The sequence below is a fragment of the Aythya fuligula genome, chromosome 1, assembly GCF_009819795.1.
Source record: "Aythya fuligula isolate bAytFul2 chromosome 1, bAytFul2.pri, whole genome shotgun sequence".
NCBI lineage: Eukaryota > Metazoa > Chordata > Aves > Anseriformes > Anatidae > Aythya > Aythya fuligula.
In genome coordinates this window covers 185371848-185396999 of record NC_045559.1, presented here as the reverse complement: position 1 = coordinate 185396999, position 25152 = coordinate 185371848, and the positions used below count along the sequence as shown (strand labels likewise).

At 36.4% G+C, this 25152-nt stretch overlaps 1 protein-coding gene across 4 annotated transcripts in view; it reads left to right on the top strand.

Annotated features, from left to right (window-relative positions):
• The window catches only part of PAN3 (poly(A) specific ribonuclease subunit PAN3), a 79173-nt gene that overhangs the window by 14262 nt on the left and 39759 nt on the right, over window positions 1–25152 (top strand). For 3 of the 4 annotated variants that reach the window (XM_032181680.1, XM_032181699.1, XM_032181671.1), the window contains 4 exons: window positions 8645–8711; window positions 10441–10511; window positions 12681–12743; window positions 21579–21740. In XM_032181680.1, the coding sequence (XP_032037571.1) occupies window positions 8645–8711; window positions 10441–10511; window positions 12681–12743; window positions 21579–21740 (363 nt within the window). The remainder of the gene's footprint in view (window positions 1–8644; window positions 8712–10440; window positions 10512–12680; window positions 12744–21578; window positions 21741–25152) is intronic. The other variant, XM_032181689.1, reaches the window with a different exon arrangement.

Here is a 25152-nt window from a genome sequence, read left to right as displayed (position 1 = left end):
ATGTTGTATCCTTTTAGTGCAAAGTTGTTATGTTTTGTATCTTTAAAGCGTGTTCTGCAGCAGCACTGGTGTCTTTCTAAACACAACATTTTAATTATAACTTTATTTTTTTTGTAGTAATGTTATAAGGAATGCATCTAGCATGAATGTTCAAGGGATTTAAAAATACTGATGCCTGTGAATCACAGTCAAAGCACTGTTTCTTTTTGAGAAAACAGAAGGAATTGATGTGCTGCTTACCCACTGGAGGCTAAAGAAAAGAACTTGTGGTGATGGGTTTCATTATTTTTGGAAAGCGCTTAGGGGCATTGAACTGCAGTTTAAAAACCATTCTTTTTTTTTTTTTTTCTTTATTTGAATCATGTAATTCAGGTTCTTATTTACATAGGTAAAGCTGGTAACAGTGTTTTGAGTGTCAGTCAGTTTCTTAATTCACACCCTAGTGATACATTTTATCCACTTGTAGCATGGCTTTCCATGTCATGTAGCTCTTTGGAGAACAAGGTGAGGGAAGAATCTTGGTGACTTTTGTTTAAATAATAGCAAAGCTTTCTAGTTTGGAACAAAAGCTTGAAGTGTGATAGATGGGTGGTTGTGTCACGGATATACATCCTGCTGTCTTCTGACAAATTTGCCGAGATTTGGTCACTTAACTTTGCAGAACTGGTTTATATAGACCCACTGGAGACTTACTCGGTGCTAGATTATTTCCCAAAGATGTAACCTGCACTGGCATGTTCCAGCTTGAGCACATTCCTGCTGCTACAGTGTTGCCCTAATCTAGGCCTGGCCTGAACACTGAGCAGGAATGCTGATCTGATTTCTTTATTTTTTTCCCTTACACTTAAGACTGAAGCAGTATGGAAGTGGATCTGTATTTAGTGGAGGGGAAAAAAGACCTGCATCTCTATTAACTATAGCAGAGGGATGTGTAAGGGCACAAAGACTTATGCTGTGGGCTTAGAGAAACTGAGCTGAAGATGAATGAATGAAGAGCTGGGAGGACAACTGGAAAGGAAAGAGCAGGAGGACCGGAGACACTTACAGAATGGAGCCTAGAATTGCATGAGCTAAATGTATACTATTTGGGACAAAGAAACAAGCTGGCATAATGCAAACTTGGGCCAAAGCAGAGTGAACAGAACACATCTGTGCACATACTTCTTTCCATGTGCTTGAGTCTTAAGATACTGCAAGTTTAGCTTTCTGCTATTAATGAAATATCAGAAATCTGCTGCAAAATGTCTGATAAGCCTCTGCTTTGCTTGTGCAGATGAAAACATCTATTCCATCTATGAGTTACTTAGTCATCTCTGCTAGATCTGTGCAGTTCACAAATAGATGCATCAGCAGTGTAATATGAGGAAACTTTTTCAGCTTTTTTTTTTTTAAGGCTGGGGAAGTTGCATAGACAGCAAAATAAACACACAGCTAGAAGAAACGCTAGTTAAGATACAGTTAGATTTTAAGAAACGTTAAGTTTAGGCTACTGATGCAGCCTTGGGGTGGTTACATTGAGGTGTATTCTCCATAACATTGTGTCTTTTCAGTAGAAGAATTATAATTGGGACTTACTCGGGACACAGACTGCATGGTGCATACGTAATGAGCATCCATTTGATAGTTGATTAAGTGTTTATTTCATTGTCCCCTGCATGCTGCTCAAATCCTTCTTTTAAAGACAGTTGGCAGCATGCATGTTGCTGTTATGGTATCTGATATTTACATTTCCTTTCAAAAGTGAAGGAATGCTTTCCTTATTAAAGAAGAAAGCTGCCTACATTTTATAGAGGAATGGGAACAGAAAGGTTACAATAAAAACAAACAAAAACCGGTGCTGCTGTCCAAACCAGACTGCAGAGTTTCTGAATTTAACCTATACAGCTTGAAAATAAGGAATGGAAATAGTGACCCCATGTAGAAAGCTTAGTTCAAGTGACGTAGCTGCCTTAGTCTGGTGAGGATAGAAACAGCCTATTGTGAGTAATGTTCATTTTCTTCCACTATGCAGTATTGTACAGTCCAAGCCTTGTTCACTAGGTGCCTTCCAACATTATCAGCAGGGATTCAGTACACGAGTCTTCCTGACTAGTCCTAATTAAACTTCAGAATGCATTTGTCATGTGTAGGAAACAAGCCAGGTTTGTTGAAAAAGACTGGCTGTGTGTATTTGGGTTATCATAGCACATATGTAAAGGAGGCAAATTGCCTCAAGCAAGGTTACTATCCAAATTTTTGCAGTCACCATGCTCTTGTGTGCAATACATTGTCTGTGTTAGTTGTAAGTATGCAGCATAAGGAAGGAAAATAAAAGCAAATTGTATCATGATGAATTAAGGAGGAAATATGCATCTTTGAACATATGTAATGTGAGGTAGGTAGTGATCAGCATCTCTGCAGAATTATCTTTCTGACTGAGATCTCATTTGTATGTGCTGAAGAGTATTTTAAGAGGTCTAGAACTTCTCGTTGGGTTTAGACTAGTGGTGAAGGTGCAGCTAGTTGTAATGTTCAATTTGCATTGGAAAAAAGATGGGAGTGAAAATCCTCAGTGCTGTTCAGAAGAGGCAGGGTTTTCAGAGTGGCCGTTTTAATTCTTCTTTTTAGTTCCTTTCTAAAAATAGTAACTCTTTGCCTCATCCTACCACTCCTCCTACCTCAAAATTCTTCGCTGTTAGCCAACCTTTTGTTGCCTCCCGTTGGTCTCTTCTGTTGTTACTGGCTAGCTTCCTCTTGATTAATCGTCTCCTGTTGTCATCAGTTTGCATTTCCCTGTAATATGGTTTTGTTTCATACGTCTTTTCTTCCCTGAATCTGCACGTTCCTTCATATGCTACATTTGCAGCGTTGGCTTCCCGCTTATCAAAGCGTCTGTTTCCCCTTTTCTCCATAACTAATAACAGAGCAGGCCTGCACAACACACGGCTCCCAGGCTGCATGCTGTCCCTGAAGCTGTTCTTTTTCTTTTTCTTTTTTTTTTTTTTTTTGGCTTCGCAGCAGCCAAGAGACAGGCTGAGGTGTGGTTCAAGGAGCAGCTCGTTTCACTTGGCTTTCCCAGCAGTGAGGAGGCAGGAGCTGGCTGGCCGGGATGCCTCTAATGCTTGGCTGTTTGCTCAGGCACTCTGCGTGTACCACTCGGCGAGCTGGTATGCGTGTTCCTCTGGACCAGTCACGTTAGCACTGCCTCTTTACTAGCTCGTGGGCTGATCAAAGCTACAGGCGGTGTGGGAAGGAGTTTCAGTAGTATTACGCTGGGATCATAAGAGGGCATGTGAATAATCTGGGAGAATGCAGAGCAGGATGAGGCAGAGGAGCACCTTGATGTCAAAACTGCTAATGTAACAGGGTTGAGCAACCTGCTTGTAAGAGCATAAAACAGTAGAAAGTACCTTTGTGTATATTGCTTTACAGATATGTTTCTATATATTTAGACACGATGAGTTTTGTAACTACACACCTTCCATTGGTCTGCGGGTTATGTAGAAAGTAAAAGCACTTTTTTTTTTTAAATTGCTGTAAACAAAATAAAAATAGAGAGAAGTCATCAGCATTAAAGTTGGCAAGGCCAAGCAACGGAGAAGAATGACTCTTGCTTTTGCCATGCTAGTATTGGCATACTAAGAGTTCTTGAAAAGCCTGAGAAGTAGAGATCCTCCTCGCTTCAAAGCCTTGCAGCTGAGTAAACACAAAGGCCTTTGTTCCCATTGTTGCATCTGCCAGGAGCTGAGTAATAAAACTCTCCTTAACACGAGCATGCAGGCTTGTTAATGTCTTCAATTTTTAACTGTTGAGAGCCTGGTGGAGCTATAGACATGCTATTTTAAATATGAAATTATGCGACTGTTTACATAATGCTTTTTGAAGAAATCCAGTTGTTTTAATTCAAACATTTGAGTGGGACGTGCTGTGAGTCAAATATGCTAGGCACCCAAGACGAGTTTTGGATCGTTCAGAAACAAAAGCGAAAGGTGTCACCATTAGTAGGTCACAGAATGTGACAGCTGAACAATGGCTTGTTTGCTTGTGACAATCTTACTCTTTTGCAGTATGACTTCTTTTATTGTTCAATTAACATTGTTCCAAAAATTAGAGAAATAACTGAAATATAATTCTGGTAGAAGAGTATTAAGGTAAAGAGAACTTGTGACATGCTACAAAGTATTTTGAGATAATATACTTAACACAGGAATGAATTTGAAGAAAGATTATTCAAATAGCAACATGATATGGAAATTGTTACAGTTGATCTACTGTCAGTGTTGTCCTAGTCTGTGTCAAAATAATACTTTTTTATAAGACAGTAACTTGAAACAGTTCTGAACAGGAAAATTTTGGAACCAACAGTCTATCTTATGTCTAGGAGAGGAGATGATGATTGACTTTGACAAAAGTTTTGTTTTTGACACTGTACCTTTTCATACAACATACAACATTTTCCTGAGAGGAGATTTGTTATTTCGATTATTCCTCAAACACTGGGATTAAACATGTCCGAATGAGTTTATTCCTGCTCTGGTATTGCTTGAATATTCAGGAATTAAAAAAGTATTCTGAAACTTTTTATCACCTTTTTTTTTTTTTTTTTTGTGAAATTAAAGAGGCTGTATTTTGTCACTGATCAGAGCTTCAGCTGTGGAGAAAGCTCTAAGCTGAAGCCTTAGGTTAAATCCTTGGACTGAATGAATGTGATGGTTTGATTTTGTAGTAGCTTTCTTTTGAGATGTGAACAGAAACAACTTTTTAGTTGCCTTAAAGGGAGAGGGACAGGATGCGTGCCAGGCAGCCTAGTTGAATTTTAACTACTGCTTAAAGAACCTCAATAAATCATAGCAATAGGCAGGCAAGGAATTTATATGGACCTGAGTGACATTGGTGTGGCATTTGGTTGTGCCAAAGTTCTTTCAGTGTTAGCTTCCATATGGTGAAAGTCATGATGCATTAAAGCAAGTTAAAAACTTGGTGTTTGCTTGCCTTGCCTTGCAGGCTTATTAAGAATGAATAGTTCATTTTCGTCTCTTAATGGCTTCTCTTACCTTTCTGGAGCTTTGATCTTTTGGGCTAGAGGTTCTTGTGCTTAGATTCTTCTTGAAATTGAATTTGTATAAAAAATAGCTCAACGCTACTAAGAGATTGATAAATAATATTTAGAAAGCAAAACCTGTTATCAAGAAAACAGAAATAGCAAATAGCGCTTGGTATATTTTTTATATTATTTTTTTGTTGAAGACATTTTCCTGTTGACTTTGTAAAAATGAGGTAGAGAAATAGCCCTACTGAAGACTAAATGTTTTAGAGCGTGGTGGAAGTCTTAAATATTAAAACACCTTAAAAATCCTTTGCTCACTACATGCGGGACTTTCATGACTAATGGTAAGGTAAGAAGCTTGTGCATGCGTAATAAATGTTGAGCAAGATGAAAAATTCATGAAAGCGAGTGGTTAAGTGGCATTTTTCAACTTCATGCAAGCTACAGCTTTCAAGCAGTTGTTAGAGCAAGAGCTGCCCAGGATCAGTAAGTTTTATTTTTCCAGAATCGTGGCTCGTGTGAAATATGTTTACACCTCAAACAAGCCTTGTCTTTGCAACAGGACATTTTGATGTTCGTAGACTTAGGAAGTTCTTTGCACTGTGTTGTTAGAATACTGAACAGTGTGTTCTGCTGCAATCTGTCTCCAGCGTGCACGCTATATATCTTTTTATTGATTGTATCAGCACAGATTTTCATTATTGCAGTCACATTTTCACATTTCAGGTCTGATTGAATGTTTAACTGCACTACTTGAATAGGAAAAATACTGTTGACAGAAGAGTGCTTGGTTCCCGGTTTTAGCCCTAATCTTAACCATCTTTGATACCAGCCCAGATGTCAGTTGCATCTATCCCTGTTCTGACAGACCTCTACGTTTTGCATTAAAATTGTTACAAATACCTGTATGTCAGAAATAGACATTAACACTATCAATTTTTGTGCAGATCTGGAAGATTTTCTTCATGTTCCTAAACCACTTCCTCTTATAAGGGTCAGTGCGGATGTAGCAAATACTAGGAAAAGAGGCACAGTAGGGACGCTGTTTTGTGAAAGTTTTAACACCTTTCTCGTTGCTTGACCAGGAAAAGAACATGTTGTATGAACAGCTGAGCTACTATAATCCAGGAATTACTTACTATGTATTCAGTAGAAAATTTCTTGCACAATAGTTTTTATATACTGGTATTTTACAGTTAGATTTCTACTTACATTTTGGAGTGGAGAGAATAGAAGCAGTAATTTTACTATCAAAAGGACATACTGAATCAGGTCTGTGACCCCAGTGAGTTAGGAAACTTTGATTCAATCTCAGAACACGCTGTCTGGTACTGATCAGCCAGAGACTCGCTGTGACCACTTGGGTGCAGACTGGCTGATAATTACTTTAAGATCACCGTGCTTTTTGTACAAGACATCTATACTGCGAAAAATAACAAAATGCCACAACTAACTTGTTATCTGAATACCAGAAACTGGTTGTTCTCACCAAAAAATACCAGCTACCAGACGACAACATGTAACTCTCCAGCTCGCTGTATATAATTTTTGCAGTTATCATAATTGGGGATGAAAAAAGTCTTATCTGTCTTCCAGCGTCTGGTAAACTTACCAATATTACAGAATGTTTGCACCAGACAAGGCAGAAGCTAAACTCATCTTTTGTCTCTAAATACTGATTTGTTTGCTAAATACCTTGCTGAAAACAGCTTGCAATGAGAAGTTTAAAATTTGCTAGGCTATTTCTTTGACTTGAGCTGTAAGTTTGTTCTTGTGGAGACAGTGGGATGAGCCTCTCTGAACTTGATCAAAATTGTTAATATAGTGGGGTTTCATGAAATGCTACTGTTTTGCAGAAATCAGTAAACTGTTTCATTAGGGGCATCTTTTTTGTGGAAAGACTTGCTTGATGATCACTAATTGTTTAATGTGAGTTAAGAACAGGAGATAAGTGGCATTAAAATAGTGAAAGCATATAACAAATAGTGTTCCTCAGTTTATTCTTGAAAAAGCTGGAGGTTAACACCGTATATACATATGTATATTACGCGTACATCTGCAAGTAGTCTACTACTGCTTTGTATAGTACTACATACTCATACTGAATGAAGAGTTGTGTCAGAAGGTCTTACAAGGCTTGCTGTAGCGAAGGAGCACAGATACTGAAATAAAGAAGTTGCATGTCAGTTGACAATAGGACATTGATTGAGCCTGCTGTTGAGAGGATAACAATAAGGTACCTGATTCGGTACCTACATTTTGCAAAAACTTTCTTGAAGTTACTTTCCTAACAGTGCATGATGATTTTTTTTAACAACCTGCTTTCCACATAAATGTACATCACATAATCTAATATTTTTTCTAGATACAAGTGAAAGCTGCAGCTTCTGGTGAAGTCAGTTTGCAAGCTGCAATTTTCAGTTTTGTGCAGGATGCTGAGAAACTTTTTAAGTAAACCTAATGCACTTCTTGCCACGCGAGATGACACTAGCTTGCATTGGTTCTCCTCTGTTCTTACCAAATTTACTTCAGAATATTGATCCTTCTGGTCAAGAACTAGATGAAATGGCACTAAAGTATTATGTAGTAGGCTTCTTGCCATCTGCCACTAGTGCTCAGATTGGCAGTGGAAAAATGAAAGTGTAAAGTGCAACTCCAGTGACCAGTTCTGATTCTTAGTCTGTGTCTTGACTACTGAATTAGGCATGTCTGGAAACCGTCCTAGAGACACTTGGGGCCAGCTGGCATGAAGTGGCCTGTTTGTGCTGGTGTATACTCACCCACGACAGCAGCTGCTGCATGCAAACTATCTACTTGAAGGGATCTCAAAGCTTTTTGCTGTTGAATAGTGCCCAGAAATTGGCTGGGAGACTCCTAGTTGATGGGGGCCAAAAGAATGCCTAGGAAGAGGTTTAAAAAAAAAAAAAAAGTTACTCGTACTATCACTTGGTGATGGAGAGGACACTTCCTAGCATTGCTGTGCTTTTCTTCTTGTACTTTTCCATCTAGCTGGGAGACCAGAGGAGTAGAGGGACACTGTCTCTTACATGAAAGCAGTGGTAGCTCTTCGAGCAGTGCTGCTTTCTGTAGTCCAGCTGATTGCTAGCTGGTATCTGTGGAGGAGTGCAGGAGAAGCAGGTGGGGCGAAGGAGGAATACTAAGAAGCTTTCAAGTGTCCTGCTGGTTTACAAGAATTGCATGATTTTGCTGAAAGGTACTGTTAATGTTTTTTAAAAAACAGACAAAAAACAATGAACTGTCAAATATACTTATTTGAATATTTTTGCTTAGAAAAGCTTCATATGGTGATTACAGTGTATAATACAGGGAAGAGTTACAGTAATATAATAAAGGACTGGCTTACCTAATGCTGGCGATGTACAGGAAGAAAACCAAAGGTTTGGCAGAACCTCCCAAAGTAGAAGTAATTCATGAGGATAGAGTTTCATTTTAGTACACAGTTGGTTTTGGCTTTCATTGTTCTCATGTGAAATGCTGTATTTTACTAAACATTTTTGTCAACTACAAACAGTTTCTGAACTTTCTACATACCGTCTCAATTATCAATTCGTCCTAATATTTTGTAGTTTTATATGTACAATTTTTTTGTTTTTGCAGAGGATGACAAATAGCAGCAGCTCCCCTAGCCTTCTCAATGACAGTGCCAAGCAGTACGCAGGCCATGGTAAGCACTTTTAAAGTAATACATACAAAAGTATACTTGGAAATTTGAGAGATTCCCTTTGGTAAAATTGAGACTGAAGATAGGTTTTTTCCTCTGATATGATTTAAGATGCAGGAGAACTTCTTGTCCGCTATAGGGTATTATATGATTACTTTTTGTAGTCCAAAGCTGAAGTGCTACAGAACTCAAAATTTTCAGCCGCCTTTTTGCTGCAGTGGGGAAAAACTAAAACAACAACAGCAACAAGAAAACATACTGCTACTACAAAAAAATGCAATCTATTGGTCTTGTCGTTTCACATGAGATGCTAGCTTGGATATCCTCCATAAAGCACTGATAGCTTAAGTGCTTTTGTTGCTCCATGGTGATGTCCTTTTTTATTGTGTTTTTCAAGGAGGCTGCTGTGTGGAATGAATATACAGGTTTTTAATCTTGAATTCAAGGGTATACAATTCTTGTGAAATATATCACATAAATGACAAATCTTAATAGATACCAAGTTTTGTCCTTTAAGCAGTACTTCAACTCTTACAATGTTTTTCTTATTATTGGGAACATGTTTTTTCAACCAAACGGTGTCTCTATAGTGCTGGCCTGCATATTCACTAGATGACTGTGAAGGGTATATTGAACTTGTATAATGTGCTTTTCAGAATTCCTTTCCAAATTATAACAGGCACTGCAGATTATTTCAGCTGTAGCTGTCAAGCCAGCTTCTTTCAAGAAGAGCACTATTCCCTTATGGCATTTAAAATGTTGCTGTGCTGAAAATTGGTGTATTAATAATGTTCTAGAACTTCATTTGCATGTCTGAAACTATAGCTAGGCTACTTACACTTATTTATTTTTTTTTTGGTAAAGCATGGTAGTATATAGTTCTAGAAAATTAATTTGAAAGCCAAGTTTGTTTTTGTTTTTCTTCCTCCTAGTTCATTTCCAGTAGGTTTTGTGCTTTTGTCCCACTGCACAATTAGCTATTCAAGGCAGCGGAGTTCTACAGTTTTAAATGCAGTCAGTTTGACTGTGTGACAAGCCAAATAGTGATGGTGATGCATGCGAAGGAGAGAAACCAGACTGACTTTTGGAAACCACTTTAAATTCTGTTGTGTCTCTGGTCCTGCTAATTTTTTCCCCTCCTAAGCTGTGCCTCACTTGTAGTATTAGCTTATAAAGGAGTACTGATGAATGCTAAAGAGTGTTTCATTAAAACATAAATTAATGCTACCTGCAAACAATAAATTTGATAATTATATAAATTCAGTTTGGACTTTCCTGTTTAAGTTGCATCTGTGATTGTTCAATTTTTGGTGCTTCAATTTTTGAGGGGATACACAGGGAGAAAGAAAATCAATAAAAAGCTTCTAGTAGAGTATGGACTTCTGCTACATTTAGATCAGATTTAAATTTGTGTGTGACATAACATCTGCACCATTATTTGTAATGCTATGTTGTGCTGAAGGTGACTAAGTTCAGGTAACTGGAGATGGAGGCTTTAAAATCTTAGTGGACTTTAAATAGTGTCAACAGCAATTAAATGTACTGCATTTATGCTAATGAGCACTGTTTCATTTATGCTGTTGCATGGAATCTAACAAATGCTGTAGTTTTCAACAGTGTTGCTAAACGTAGTTTTGCCTGAGGGATTTTTTTCCATTCAAACAAATTAAAAATTGTAAGCTTTTTTTTGTATATATGTAGGTGTATAACATGTTTTACACTCTTTTTACAGATCCACTAACTTCACCAAATTCATCCTTGTTTAATGACTTTGCTGCCCTCACCGTGTCTCAAAGGAGAAAGGTAGGCAACAGCTAAATTTTAAGTGGTGTAATCGTGCATGAGTTGACAGGGAAGAAGATCTGGAACAACTTGAAATGCTAGGTGAAATAAGGATGATTCTTCTAGTGTTACTAGTTTTATTTTACTAATTCACTGCCAATATAAATGAGATCCCTTTCATTTGTGTTGCACCAGATCAGACTGTTGCTATTAGGAAATATTCCAAGCATTTGTAAATTGAAGATGATAAGAATGCTTTGAATATGAAAATTCAGGCATGGTCCATTGCATTTAAAAACAAATTATTTTTATTGCACTGAGGCTTGCAGGTGGTTGGATTATCTTGTACCTTCATGGTAATAAGTTCTGAATACAAGAAGAATCATTCCTCCCATTTATTTGTCCGTGCTGTCAAAATAATTCTTTGTTTGAAATGCCTTCAGTTTGAAAGATACTCTAATAATATTATGGGGAAGATAAGGTGTGGTATTTTTCCCCTCTAATCTTTATTGACAAGTCTTCTGCTGAAAGCTAAAGAGCATCTTTGAACACCTTTGACCTGTGCCAACTCAGGCTGTGCTGATTCCTAATTACCCATTTAAAAGCACAGTGGCTGGAATAAGAGTAAGTTTGGTTTACCCCAGAATTACTTCTTATTTTTCCAAACTGTCTCTTATCAAAAAAGACATTATCTTGTCCCAGCCAGTTATCAGATTTTGCTTTCAGTGATGACTTTCATGTTTTGCATCTTATTTGCCACATGATTCTGAACTTTCCTGTAGTCAATAATACCTTTTTTTGAAAGCATGCTGTATCAGCATGCTTGTGACTTTTCATAGAGCTTTATTTGCGTGTTGGCAATTAAGCTCTGTATCGTTCCTGCAGGTGAAGATTGAGCATGAAGATAATTACCATAGTTGGTCCATCAGACTATTTTTCTTGAACTAAAATGAAGCTATAGAATGATAACTTCCCAATATTATGCATCCAAACTAGATGGAATCTCTCAATTGCCTTTTTCCTTAATGCCAGCTGTATTGTACTGGAAGTTTGATGTAAACAACTGTGTGTTTACCCAGTTAATGAGGACAGTAAGAAAGAAAATTGTATTCTATTTATGTGTATGCATATTAAACCATATGCTCAAAAGAAAATGACATACAAAAGCATACTAAAACACTGCTTCTAATACTGACTGTTAATTCAAAGTTAATGAAACAGTACAAAATGGAAGCAAACCAGATAATGTTTGAATATAAAGCTCAAGAAACTTAAAGCTCAGTTAGTAATGGAAAGTCTGTTCTGACTTGGTCTCTTTTTTCCCCAAGAAAGAATCAGCAATTAAACCACTTACTGCAAAAATAGTATCAGGAGAGGCATTTATCTGTGAAACTGATTTACTTATTTTTTTTTTCCCTCCATTAATATTTCAGACATAACTGGCATTAATTGAAAGGGGTGTCGTTATGCTTTTCCTATTAAACTTTTATTGTTTATTATGGCTTCCATTTTGTGACCTATATTTGTGTAAAAGATTGTTAAATAATACTAGTAAGGGGGAAGTTTTCATCTAATATGATTGGAACTGTCTTAAAATCTAGGCGTCAAGGCTCCCTCTATAGTCAGTAGAGAGAGACGAGCAGTTTAAGTGAACACTTGGCTGACATTAAGAAAAGCAAGGTAGATGAGGCTAATGTCAATGAGTGGTGAAGTGGATAATACTTGATGTATAGAGCTACTAGAAATGAATCTCTAGCAGAAATGAATTTCTGCTGTGGCTGTTTGACTCGACAACCAGACAATACACTGCAAATAGTCTTGGATGTTGTTTCTTACCATTTTTAGTTTTTTTTTTTTTTTTGAGTACAGTATTCAAGTATAGTCATACATTTCCTTGAACTAAATGCTTGAGTGCTGGGTATTTTAAAAAAAATTCTGTGATTTGCACCCTACTCCAGTAACTGAGTTTTATTCAGAGCTTGAGCAACATGACTTGAATAGCCAGTGTTCAATAGCTGCTGTAACACAAGCTAGATAACCTTCCAGAAGTGCACGTTTCTGTTCAATGACTCTAAAGGGAGCCTTGGTGGCTAGCTCAAATGTAGGTGTTTACAACATCTACTATTTGAAAAAACCTTTCAATTTTCTTGCTAAGAGCCCGGGGCTAAGGTTTTGTTTGTTCTGAACTAGCTGGCAAAACCAGCATTTCCTTCGTTTATCACTGACTTGGAGGACAGATATAATACAGTCTTGGTAAGTGAATAAAGAGTGATTGTTTTGCTTTAGAAATTAGAAATGTGTTATTTTAAATATTTGGAATTAAGTTACTTGCAAGTATGTAAAAACTGGTTGTTTGTATAAAACCATGAATAGTTTCTAAAAAAAAAAAAATAAAAATTGTAATATGTAGATGTCTTAAGTTTATTAATATTGTATCTGAATATTACTGATTGTGTTATTCTGGCAGCCCTTTAAAAGCGGGCAAGCCATGTGAGCTTAAATATTTGATAATAAAATATTAAAACTAAGACATGATCAGAATTCTTAATATCCTTGCTTTTTTAGTAGTGACTAGGCTACTGAAGTTGCTTATGATTATTTTCATGTTTTAAAACGTTGGTTACAGCTTTTTAAAAATTTGATCAATTTTACCTTTTGTTTGAAAAGTAAACGTAGTCCTTTAACCTCAAGAATGTTCATAAACCTTATTTTCTCTGTCTAGAAATTATTAAATTGCATTTCAATTTTAGATTCCAGGAAAGCTAAGATTACTATTTAAAGACATTTTATAGGATACTTAAAATGAAATCAAAGGAGCTAAGTATTTCTATAGATGGAGCCTTGATGGAGGTTCTGTCAACTGTAAACCCTGCTGGATTTACTGTCCGGTTGTTGTAACTCTACATGCAGTAAGACAAGCAACCTTAAAGTGAATTTCCTATAAGAGATTTTCAGGTAAGTATTAATTTACAATGCACAAATAGGATTTGTGAAGCATGGAACGAAAGCTAGAGTTAGACTAACCCTCTTCCCTGAGTATAATGATGTCACTTTTTTTTTTGTTTTTCTTCAAATACATGTTACGCTTGCTAAAAATAGGGTAACATTCTGAATCTGAAGTTCTTGGGTGTTTTTTCCTAAATTGGCTTTGATCTTTATCTAGAAAAAAGTTCCTCTGTAAACTTGGAAATAATCTGTCTGGAAAACTCATTTGTTTGCATTCATTTTGGTGGTTCTGGTAAACAGTTCATAAAAATATGTGCAACATAACTGATGAGAATCTGATGCCAAGTGAATGACAGCTTAATGTATTAGAAAAACAAAGTGATGAAGCTTTTGTTTAAATTTGTTCTGAGGCTGTTACCACCAATCTGGACTAAACGGTTCCACCACTATTCAGTAGTCAGCCTTAAAGGATAGTGGAAAACATTGTTATTTTTTAAAGTTTTGTTTTATTTTTTTTATACCTTCAATCCTCATGGAAACTGAACTCTTCTGAAAAGCTCCTGACACTGGTTTAATTTTTTAATGTTTCGGTCACACTTAGAGGAGGGTCGTTAAAGTGAGGATTGCTGTTAGTCCTCAGGTTGCAAAGACTGAACAGATTTGCTGTAGTGAACAGAACTTCAATATAACTTTAAAGCTGTTTTATGTGTTTTACAAAATTCTGTTTAGAACTCCTTCCACTGATTTTAGGTGACTAAAAGCCAGGACAGCATACTCTAATTAGAATTGAAATTATGGCAGAGATTATTTGGACTGAATTTTACCGAGAATGGGATTCTGCTATTCTTGGTGTTTTGTGTAGAGATATATTGCAAGTGGGAGTGGACAGCAGCCTTCTTTAATTCATATACTTTGATCAGCAGTACTAAATATGCAGACAACATTATTTTGAAACAAAAGATTGCCGGTAAGCCTAGTTCAAAAAACTGCAGGCTTTTTTAATGAGGACAAGGAGAGTTTTCCTCTTAAAAGAAAATAATAAAGCTAACTCTAGGTTGTATAGAAAACAAGTTATTAAGATCTAAACCATTTCCAGCCTATTTTTCAGTGTCCTGTCCTCCATCTAGTTTTGTTACCTGTTGGGAAGCTGTATTTTTCTCCAGCTCTGTCCTGACACCTCTGGTACATCATCGTTATAGTTTTCAGTGGTGTTCATTGAAGAGCCGTGCATGCTGTTTGGTCTTGATGTATTTACCTTTAATGAAAAATGTTCCATGGTCCCTGGAATACCACCTCAAAAGCATGCAGCATGTTCTGAGTAGCTGAGAGGTCATTGCCAAACATCACCTCACATCACTGTGTTTTAAACTGCAAAATTTTGGCTGCACACACTTTATAATGCACCTGGGGGGCTAAACTTAACTTTCAAAACCTGAAACTTTCCTCCTGGGGTTATACATCTCTATTGCAATAATAAAACATCACAGTTGGTAAGTGATGCCAAAAAATTGTTGAAGGAAAAAGGAAAAAAACAGATTATGCTTCTAAAGAAAACTAGTAAATATTTGCAGGTAGTATGAAGTCTACCTCTGTCTAAAATGTGTTTTAAGGATATGATAGTTGACCTGGTGTACAATTTTCTTTGGAATTGTTTTTTTGTTGTGTACTGTTGCTATCTTAGTAAATACTACATAGTATGGTATGTGTATGACACGAGTGATTTTTTTTTTATTCTCATTGAGTTTTGTGTATGGATTAGTGATTATTATGTAAGAAATCATGTTATTAAAGCACCTTCTTTTAGAAATGTTGAACACTTATATTGATGAGTCATTATATTTTTGTTGCCTCCCCTATTTGTGTATTTGAAGGAAAAGAGCAGAATAAGATGGATTGACAGCATAGCACTTACCATAGAACTGCATAAAAAAAAGATCTGGTTTTGTGTGTAAGCAGGTCAGATGTATTGTATGAACTACAGACATCTAAAACTTCAAAAGCTACCATCACTCCCCATTTTTAAGTCTATTTTTTGTAGTTAGCCACCTAGACCTCTGTCAGGCAATTTGAATGTGCAAGATGTTTTTGGTTATATTTACAAGCTTTTTTTGACTCTTTCCATGGTAATATTTAAGTAGTCTTCAAGTAAGTTATTTGCAGTACATTAATTGGAGGATTTCTTAAGCTTGTGTTCACAGTAATTGAAAATTCTATGCAAATACTTAAAACAGCTAGAAAAGTACACCAGTTTTGAGAAATCATATGCTGAATAGAGTAGAAGTTGCATCAAAATCTTTAGTCCTTTTCCCTATACTTTTGGTTCTTAACTGTGTCTTGGGATGGTGGTCCTCTGGTAAGTCTTCACTACATAGAGCTATCTGCTATAGTAATGGAAAAAGCCTGCTTTTCTGCTAGCTTGTTTCAATTTAGCAGGTGATAGTAATTCCTTAGCAAAGAACTTCATCAGTGACTGTGGTAGCTCTTTGTGATTCATACGCAGACCTAGCTTGGCTGCAAAATTTGAGTCAAGACTTCGATGTCAACTTAGCTCCATCTGAATGTTTTAGGATTTTCACGTCTTCAACTTCCATGCTCCTGAAATACTTTTTTGTATTCACACCTGAGAAGTTTTCCTTAGCTGTAAGATGTAATGCCTGATCTGTTGGAGCTTTCACTCAAATTTGGCTGACGCAATTTTTGTTGCAATGATTACATATGTTGCGGGGTGAAAGCTATTTCCATGCCACATGGACATTTTAGCTTTCTTTGAATATAAAATATAAATTTTATTTTAAATGAATATAAAATATAAATTTTATATTTATAATATAATAAATATATTATAAATATATATAAATATAAAATATTGTATATAAACATTATATATACAAAATATTGTATATATTTATATACAAATATAAAATATTATATTATATATATTAAATATATATATAAAAATATAAAATATTCAAAGAATAATCAAAAATATTCAGAAGAATATTTCTTGCTGTCTCTACATGATACTTTTCAACTAGAGAAAACTTTATTCCCAGAGAAAACAAAGGTTTTATGAACAATAAAAAGAAGAAAAAAGGGTGCATGGAATTTCAATGTATAGCACTATAAACAGTAAAATTATTAAGTATATAAACATTGTAAATGTTGGCATACTTTCCTTTTTTTCTTAAACAACACTTTTTTTTTTTTTGGAAACTTTTAGACCAAAAGTTAGGCTACTATTCCATTTTCTGTGGATTTTCGAAGTCAAGCAGGTTCCAAAGGTTCTAACATTCAGAAGCCGAGATAAACGAGTGTTGGCTGCCTGTGTACCAAAGAGAGGTTGCAATGAAATAGGAAGTGGAGAGAGTACTTTGGCTAACCAAATCCTAAACCATGCGAGGGGTTTGTAGCAATGTTAGCTCCAAGGCTTAAAAAGCAATGACAAGACAGCTGCCTTTTTTCATATTACCAGCTTAAAAAATCTACAAGGGTATTCCTAGCGACCCCACCTAGTGTTAAGGTAGGTGTTAAGGTAATACTTGATGAATCCATTTGTTCAGTTGTACTTTTAATTAAGAATGCTACTCAGCTGATTGTGCCTGTTTATGGATTCTGGCCCTGACTTGTTCTTTCCCCCTATACCCATGTTGAAGTTCATAACGATAGCTGGTTGTTTCCCTGTCTTACTCCAGCTGATCTGCTATGGCTGTTGGGTGAAACTTCCACCGATGATAGCTGCTTGAAACAAGGAAGGAAGGAGGAGAGTTCTGATCTAACAGGAGTCATTTGCAAGCTCTGCCAGGGGAGTTCTTGGCTTGTAGTCAGCTTTTAGTTTTTAAGAAAGAAAATAAAAATGTTGGCTGAGTAGAGTAGCACAGTAGCTGAGCATTTAATCTTTTTCTAATGGTCTACTTGATACTAACTTCTGTTTAAAAAGCAAAACAAAACTGAAATACTACGAGGCAAGTCAACATTTGAGACTAAAAGCACATTTCTTAATTTTGTAGCAGTGCAAGGAAAATAAAACATGGTATACCCAGTTTTTCCTGTCTGACGATATAATGCTAGTATATGTTTGTACATGATACAGTCAACTCACTGTACAAGAGATGAGTCCTAGGTAATGCTGCTGTGGTATCTTTTATTTTTGCTATGGTAATTTAAGGTAATGCTGCTTAAGTCAGCCTGTGATAGAGAACCATGAAGTATTTGCTTCAGTATATGCATGTAGCCTTAGATTATTATTAGGGCTCAGGTTATTCACAATATTTTAAAAACACTATGGCCAGCTCATGTGTTTGTATGCTAAACTTTGTTGTGCGTGTTTTGGTATAGAAATTGTCTTGGAAATCTAAATATTCAAAGCCCATCAAAGTGTAAGTACATTTTGGGGAGCAGAAATATAATTTGGGGCATGTGTGATCCCAAATAATCCAACTACGGATCTTCAGTGGAACAAAATTTTGGAATAGTCTGTCTTGGTTTTCTGCCTTATCCAGACTTAAATATTACATGGAGGTTATTAGACAGGAGGAGTCTTTATGGTTTGAATCTTCATAAACCTTTTTTTAGATTTTATTTTTTCCCCTCTAGGATAGCCTTATAACATTGGTGTGTCCAGCCCCTGAACTGGAAAGATGGAGTGGGGCAATGCCTAATGTATGTTAGTTGCATTTTCTTGTCCATGAAACAGGAGAAACTAGGGGTGAGGCATAACCTTGTTACAGCAGATAGTAGGAAGAAAATAGACTTGCTAAACATGTTCCCAAGCTTCCTTTTGAATGAATGGGAGGCAAGTAATTAAGCTGACTTGAGAAAAATTTTCTAGCGTGGGCTAATTAAGTTACTCATCTGTAGTAGTATTCTGATATGAAGATGCTACTCAGGTCCTCGTTGTTTTTAGAGTGGATTTCTTGTTTAAGTGTAATGTTTCTGAGACTTTGGGGGGTTGATCTTTCCTAATATATAACACCTTGCCTCTAATCATGCCAACCAATAGCTTCCTACCATTAATTGCTGGCAGCAGCTTGGTTTCACAGGGCAAGGGTTATAATTACTATCTATGGTTGAAAATGCTTACCCTTCTCACCCTGGGGAGCCAAGCTGTTGCTAGCAATTAAACATAGTTAGCTGTTCCCTGCTTCATGTAAACATTTGCAACCAGTAATTACTATTGCTTCTTACTTCTTTGCCCTGGAGGAACTCAACTGTTCCAGTAATGCCTTGTAGTAATTTGGCTTTGTTTTTTTTTTTCCTCTTAAACTATAATAATTAATATGAAATCTAACCTTTATTTTTAATTTTAAAATTGGTATTTTTGACCTTTCACAACTCATTTGGAACATGTAACCATCTTGGGAGTTGCAGCGTAGTTTGGAAATGCTTGCTTAGGGATTATGAAGTATGTAAATGCTTTAGCCACTTCCCTAAAAAAAATACATATAACTCAGCACACTGATTTTTATTTTTATATATATATATATATCCCTTCATCTGTATGGTTGAGCAGGGTTTTTGTACCTTACAGAAAAGCATTGTGGAAAGCAAACATGCAATTGCTTTTGTAACCATCTAAAAAAGTTGACCCATGCCAAGAAATTGGGTTTGTCTAGATGATCACGTTTCCTTTTCTTAGGTAGACACCTCAGTTCAGAAATGATCAGTAGATGCTAAGTTCTTGCTCTTTTTCCAAGGTGCGCTCTTCTGTCTCTGCTTTATTTGCTGTTCTGTGTAGGAGGCAGGAGTGTAGACAACTTGATTGTCTTTTTCAAACTGCTCAGTCTATTTGTTCTTTCCTTTCTATAGAATTTCTGCTCCTGGCAGATACTTTGTTTTCTAGTCTCATGTAAACTCTAATTGGATTTCTGATTCAGATGCAATTTTGCTCATTGAAAATCAGTGTAATTTAGAATGGTTTAAATGCAAAAAGACTTTTCTCCCCCAAATGTTAATGTTGTATTGTTTTACCAATGGAGTGCTGGGCTTGTAATCTGCTGATGTTTTGTAATATGTAATAAAAGTGAAATTTTAATTTTGTCTTTCCCACTCACCCTCTGGCTTTTTAGTTTGACTTCTTTATTTTCAGTAAGACTGTGAACTACTGGTTTAAGAGCTTATATTTGCTCAAAGTTGATTTATGGCATAGAATTAACCTTTATTTCTGCCAGCCCCCTAACGTGGTCCCTCAAAGCCTATTCTGCTGCCTGGAACCTGAATCACATTGAAAAGGAAATAGTCTCCCTCCACAAAAGCTCAGCTCTTTTGTTTTGGCTCTCCTTCTTCAAATATTTATATATCACCTTTTTGTTATGAAGTATTCAAAACCCCTTTATGAATCAAAACATGACTGAAAGCTGGATTGTAGTCCCATAGCCTGAGGCAGATAGTGCCCTGCGCCTGGAAGAACATCGAGAGTTGAGGAAGATGCCAAGCGAGCTGCAGTAGATATCTTCATGATGCTATTATTTCCCATAACCAAGCTAAGAAAATAGCATACTGTATTCAAACCTTGCCCTTAACTTCTGTGTTATTTATATATTTGGTTTCTCAGACCTTACAGCTTTGCCATTTATGATAGTAGTAGTTTAAGATGGGAAGTGGTCCAACAGTAGAGTGGTTCTTCCCATAAACAACCTGTATTTAGCTCTACTGGGATCAGCTTGAGACATGGAAGGACTTTTTACCTGTCCACCACAGTTCACGAAATTTGTAATTGTAACTGAAATTCAGTCTTGCTAATTGTTATGAAAGATGGTTAACTTGATCTTTATGCAGTTTCTTGCCTTTGTAGTTCATATTCAGTGTTGGGCTTCTTGTTCTTTTATAGGCAAATGAGCTACGAGTGATCTGTCTCAATGTTAACTTTTTCCAAAACTTTCAGCCTAAAAGACTTCAGGGAATGAGATCAGGGAATTTGTTTAAGCTATGACTTTGCAGCTGGTTTATTATAGTCTCAACATGTATTTTACCATTTCTTTGTGTATGGGCGGGAAGTATTTAATTATATTGTCACCTTGTTTATTGAGGAACCATTTTTAAAATGCATATCAAGGTACATCTTGCTAAGATTTCTTACCAGAAGAAGTAGATAACTGACTACAGGTAAGTTAAACTTTGATTAATAAAAAGTGGTCTTATGACCAGACAGTGCTAATTTACACTTGCACATCAAAAACACAGCAAAAGAAAAACACACAAGCCCCTAGGTTTTGCTGTAATTGGTATAAAAAAGATCTCGGTCTAAATGAACCTGCATGCTGAAATATTTCTTGTGGTTGTGTTTACTATCTGAGAAAGTACATGTTGGTTTGAAAGTGTAGAGCAATTTGGAGAACTTCTGAACCTCACCTGTGTGAAAGTCTTTAACATTTTTTTTCCAGTGTCTTTTTTAATTTAATGTTCATATCATGTTTTTTAAACAGTTTTATTTGTAGAGATCATTAGCAATGTAATAGAAATTTAACTCCTATTAAGGCTTAAACATCTCCTGCATGTTTCCTACTTAAAGCATGTTTTATTTTCTTAAGTTTGTTTGTTTCCTATGCATTTATCATGGTAATTTGTTTGCCTTCACCTAAGACAGTACCTGAAGTTACTCTTTTGAATATTAACTTGAGCAGAAATGTTTTTGTTACTGAGTTCTATAATTGGCTACTCAGCTTTACCTTTTATTAATTAATAAATAAACTGTTAATCTTCAGGAGATGAGTCTTGGGAAATCTGAACTTAAAAAGAAGCATATGAAAGTCAATGTGGGCTTCTTCTTCAGTAAAAATCTTAAGGGAATTATTGGAGTTCAGTATTATGATGTGGTTGAAGGTATCTGTTAGAGAAATATGGATTTTTTAAAACTAATTCTTACTAAATTCCTGAAAATGCATACTCATTTCAGTGGCTGACTTGTGATGGAAAAGTTTGCTTACAAATAATTAGCAGTCCCTAAAGTTTTTTTTAGTTGCAATAAACGTTGCTTATTGCAACTAAATAATAATGATTGAAAGGAAACAGTCTCAGATAAATTTTACTTGCAAATTGTTTCCTATTCCACCAATCCAGAAATGAAATCAGTGTGACGCCTGTTGTAGTGTAGCTTTAGATGAGGGTTGTTAGGAGTGGCCTGGTTTCTCTCCTTCTTTTTCGTAGCCCAGGAAGTATCGACTGGGGATGCTGGATGAGAGGATAGTTCCGGTGGGATCAAAAGCAAGAAAATCAAAGAACCCTATCGGCTGTCTGGCTGACAGGTGTAAAACAGGAGAACCCATCAATATGGTTTGGTGGAACAGAGTCACAGAAAACAATTTACAGGTAAAATTATTTTTTTATTAGTCAAATTTTCAGTACTTTGGATGCTTGATTTTAAATTCTGGAGAATGTTAGAAGGGGTTACTCCAAATATGCTTTGAGATAGGATAAAATATTTTGCAAAACAGGCATAGTGGCCCCCGGAGGAGAATGACTCAGATGTTTTATTCTCTTTACCCATCCCTGTATCATATACTCTGTTTGATTGTTATATTCTATGGAGGAGAAGCAAAAACAATCGTGTGTTTTAAAAGCAAGCAAACACAATCTCATATTTTAATTTTCACGTGAGCAAAGTGTTTACTGTGAAAATTAGTAAGCTTTGTTAAAATGATTGACAAAATGCAAAAAAAAAAAAAAAAATCCTGCAGTGTGGAATGTAACCATTATGAACAGAAAGTGTAAGTTCTTAAGTTTCATGTTGGGATAGCTTACATTTCTCAACTTGTGCTGAAAACCTTTGTGTTACTTTCTTTATTCCTGACTTTCTCTTCAAGAGCTGGACTTGAGCATATCTGATTCTGAAGTAGCAGGCTGTCCTTAGCATGATAATGGAGGGTGATTCTTGTCTGGGAAGAATCTGCTCAATGTCAGGGTTTAGAAAGGGTTTAGATGAAAATTATCATAGTTGTCATAACTACAACACTGCTGCTATTACTATTTTGCACTTAAGTGGTGCTTTTGATTCTTCAGAAAAAGAAGTTAAGTTCTTCAAAGACTTTAGTCATTGCAAGGATTTTCTTTTTTGTGTTTAAGTGATGGAAATGGGTAAATCAACAATAGACTTGTTTACAGCTAGAGTCTGTGGCCCCTTAAATTTCTTTAGTGTCACTAAACTTTCAACGTGACAGAAGGGCAGACATGAAGTGGATATTAGAACTCTGCAATACCAACACAAATTTTGCTTTACTTAATGTTTGGACAGCTTTGCATTGCTGAAATTCGGAGTCATGGGCAGCACGTTGCATGCAAAGTGATAATATACTGCATAGTTGCTTGGGCGTAAGTCTTGGTTGTTTTGCTGGTGGGGAAGCAGAGAAGCCACTAGCAGAAAAAGACGAAGCCTTAAGGAAACATCAGTAGACGGACCAGGCAAGGTTGCAGAAGAGTGGTTGGAGCCAGTGAAGCACTGCTTTTCTCAAGTGAGAGAAGATTGACAGATTGAATTAACCACATTTATCTAATGGGGAGTGCAAGCCCTAATTAGTAGGCAGCTGCTCTGAAAGAGAGAGAGAGAAATCAGTCTTTAAATTTCAAGTGGGCTTCTAAGGAGCAGGAAGAGCCCCATTTTTTTCTCCATTGTTTTCTCTTGCTGTTCTGTGTAATGTCAAGGGTTGTCATTGATCTACTCTGCATAACAATAAAGTGGAACTGCTTAGTGTTGTTTTTTTCTGGAGGCCAGAGAACCAGTAGTCAGAGATTTGGAGCTTCTGGCCAGGAACAATTGTCTTCAGTATCTATGTCTTAAAAAGCTGAAGGTCCCTAAGCTTTCTTTGGTTAGTGGCATTGGTGCAATTCCAAGCTCCCTTATTGTGCCAGTCACTACTACATAAATGAGTTAACCTATGTACAACATAGGATTTTGTATTATAAAATGCAATTACGTAGTTTACTATGGAGGTGTGGGACTTGAACAAGTATGTATATGCGTATCTGGTAGAAATAAGAGGAGAAGGAAGTTCCAGGCATAGGAAAAAGGAAGGGACAGCACAGTAATAGTGAAATTAGGCAAGAGTGAATGGAGAAGGGTATGAAAACAGACTGTACATGAGGTTCAGGGTATATAAAGCTCTATCTACATAGATAAGAGGCTGAATTTTGTCTTGATGTTACTCTGATCCTTCTAAGTCTTTGTATTCATGTGAACAGTTTTGAACTCACTGCTAAAACAAAGCTTAAGAACTTTTAAAAATTGGAAATGTTAATTGTAAAAGCACAAAAAATGGCTGTGGCTATTGGAGAAGTTTGGTACATGAAACTACACTTAAAAAAAAAAAAGAGGTAGTTTCATATTGAGATTTGAGATTCACTTTGTTTTTTTCTACTTCTGAACATGAACCCACAGATAGCATAGGTCTCCAGTGTTTTGAAAGACAGGCTGTTTTTGCAGGTGTGAATATAAGTGGTACAAACTAAATCCAGGCTGATGATGAGTGCTAAGCAATGATAAGTAAAAAGGTTAAATTGTGATGAAGGCACATCTGCTTGAGGGCATCTTTTTCTCATTTGTTTGAAGGTGAGAAGCAGACATATCTCAGAATTGCTGAAAGCTTCTAATGCTGTGCAGATGTTGAAGCTCTTGTGCCTATTTGAACGTCCACTCTTCCAAATGTGCGATTTAGGGTGTGGGAAGACCCTATTTCATGGCATGCTGTTAAGTGCTGTTTTGAAAGGTGTAGAGATTTTTGTCAGAAAAATGGCTGTTCTACTAAACAAGGTAGTTTGCAAGATGCATTGTAAAAAGTTAGAGCTGTTTCTCATGCGTGGCTATGGATTTATAATCCAGACCTATTTATTTTAGTCATGTAAGCATGACCCAGTCTTTAAAACTGGGGTCCACACAGTGGATGCACAGCATTCTGGGTTGTGCCATAAAAAGCAAAAGCACAAAGCCATGTTTATTCTTCAGTGGTATGTCCTGCCCTGTGTTAGGAAATGTTCTGAGCTACTACCATGCCATGAGATACATACATGTATTATAATATCAAAGCATATATAAGGAAGTAGGATATGATTTTTTTGTTATACAGATCAGTTTATAAGCACAATGAATAGCATTTTGTCTTCCTGAATTAAATAAAATCTTAGAAATGATTTTTTTCAAATATTTGGCATCAAAAACATGGACTTTATAGTTTTAACAATACTTTCAGGTATTTTGTTAAAATAAAAAAGTGGAGCAAACACCGTTTGTCTGCACTTAAGCCAACGCATTTTACTGAGTTTAAATGAAATTCTAACTTTTCTGAAAGAGTAATGTTGGATTATAGCTAGTCATGTTAGTGAGATTAAATTTTTTATAGGATCACAGAACAGTTTGGGTTGGCAAGGACCTTAAATCCCACCCAGTTCCAACCTCCTGCCATGGGCAGGGACACCTCCCACCAGGTTGCCCAAAGCCCCATCTAGCCTGGCCTTGAACTGCTAGAGCTTATTGTGTGGGTAATGTAATGACTTGTGACAGTAACTACAATAAGGAAGCATGTTGCACAAATTCAGTAGTGGGAGGGAAAGAGATTTGTGTTGGAGTCCTTGGTAACCTCCAGTGTCTGATGGGCTGCTCTGACATCCCAGAATGTGTCCTTCTCTGATGTCACAGTCATCAAGGAATCCTTCTGGAGACGGAGGGATTGCCGCGATGCTCTCTATGTGAAGTGAAGCTCCTTCTATGGCACCTCTATCCATTTGAAAAACA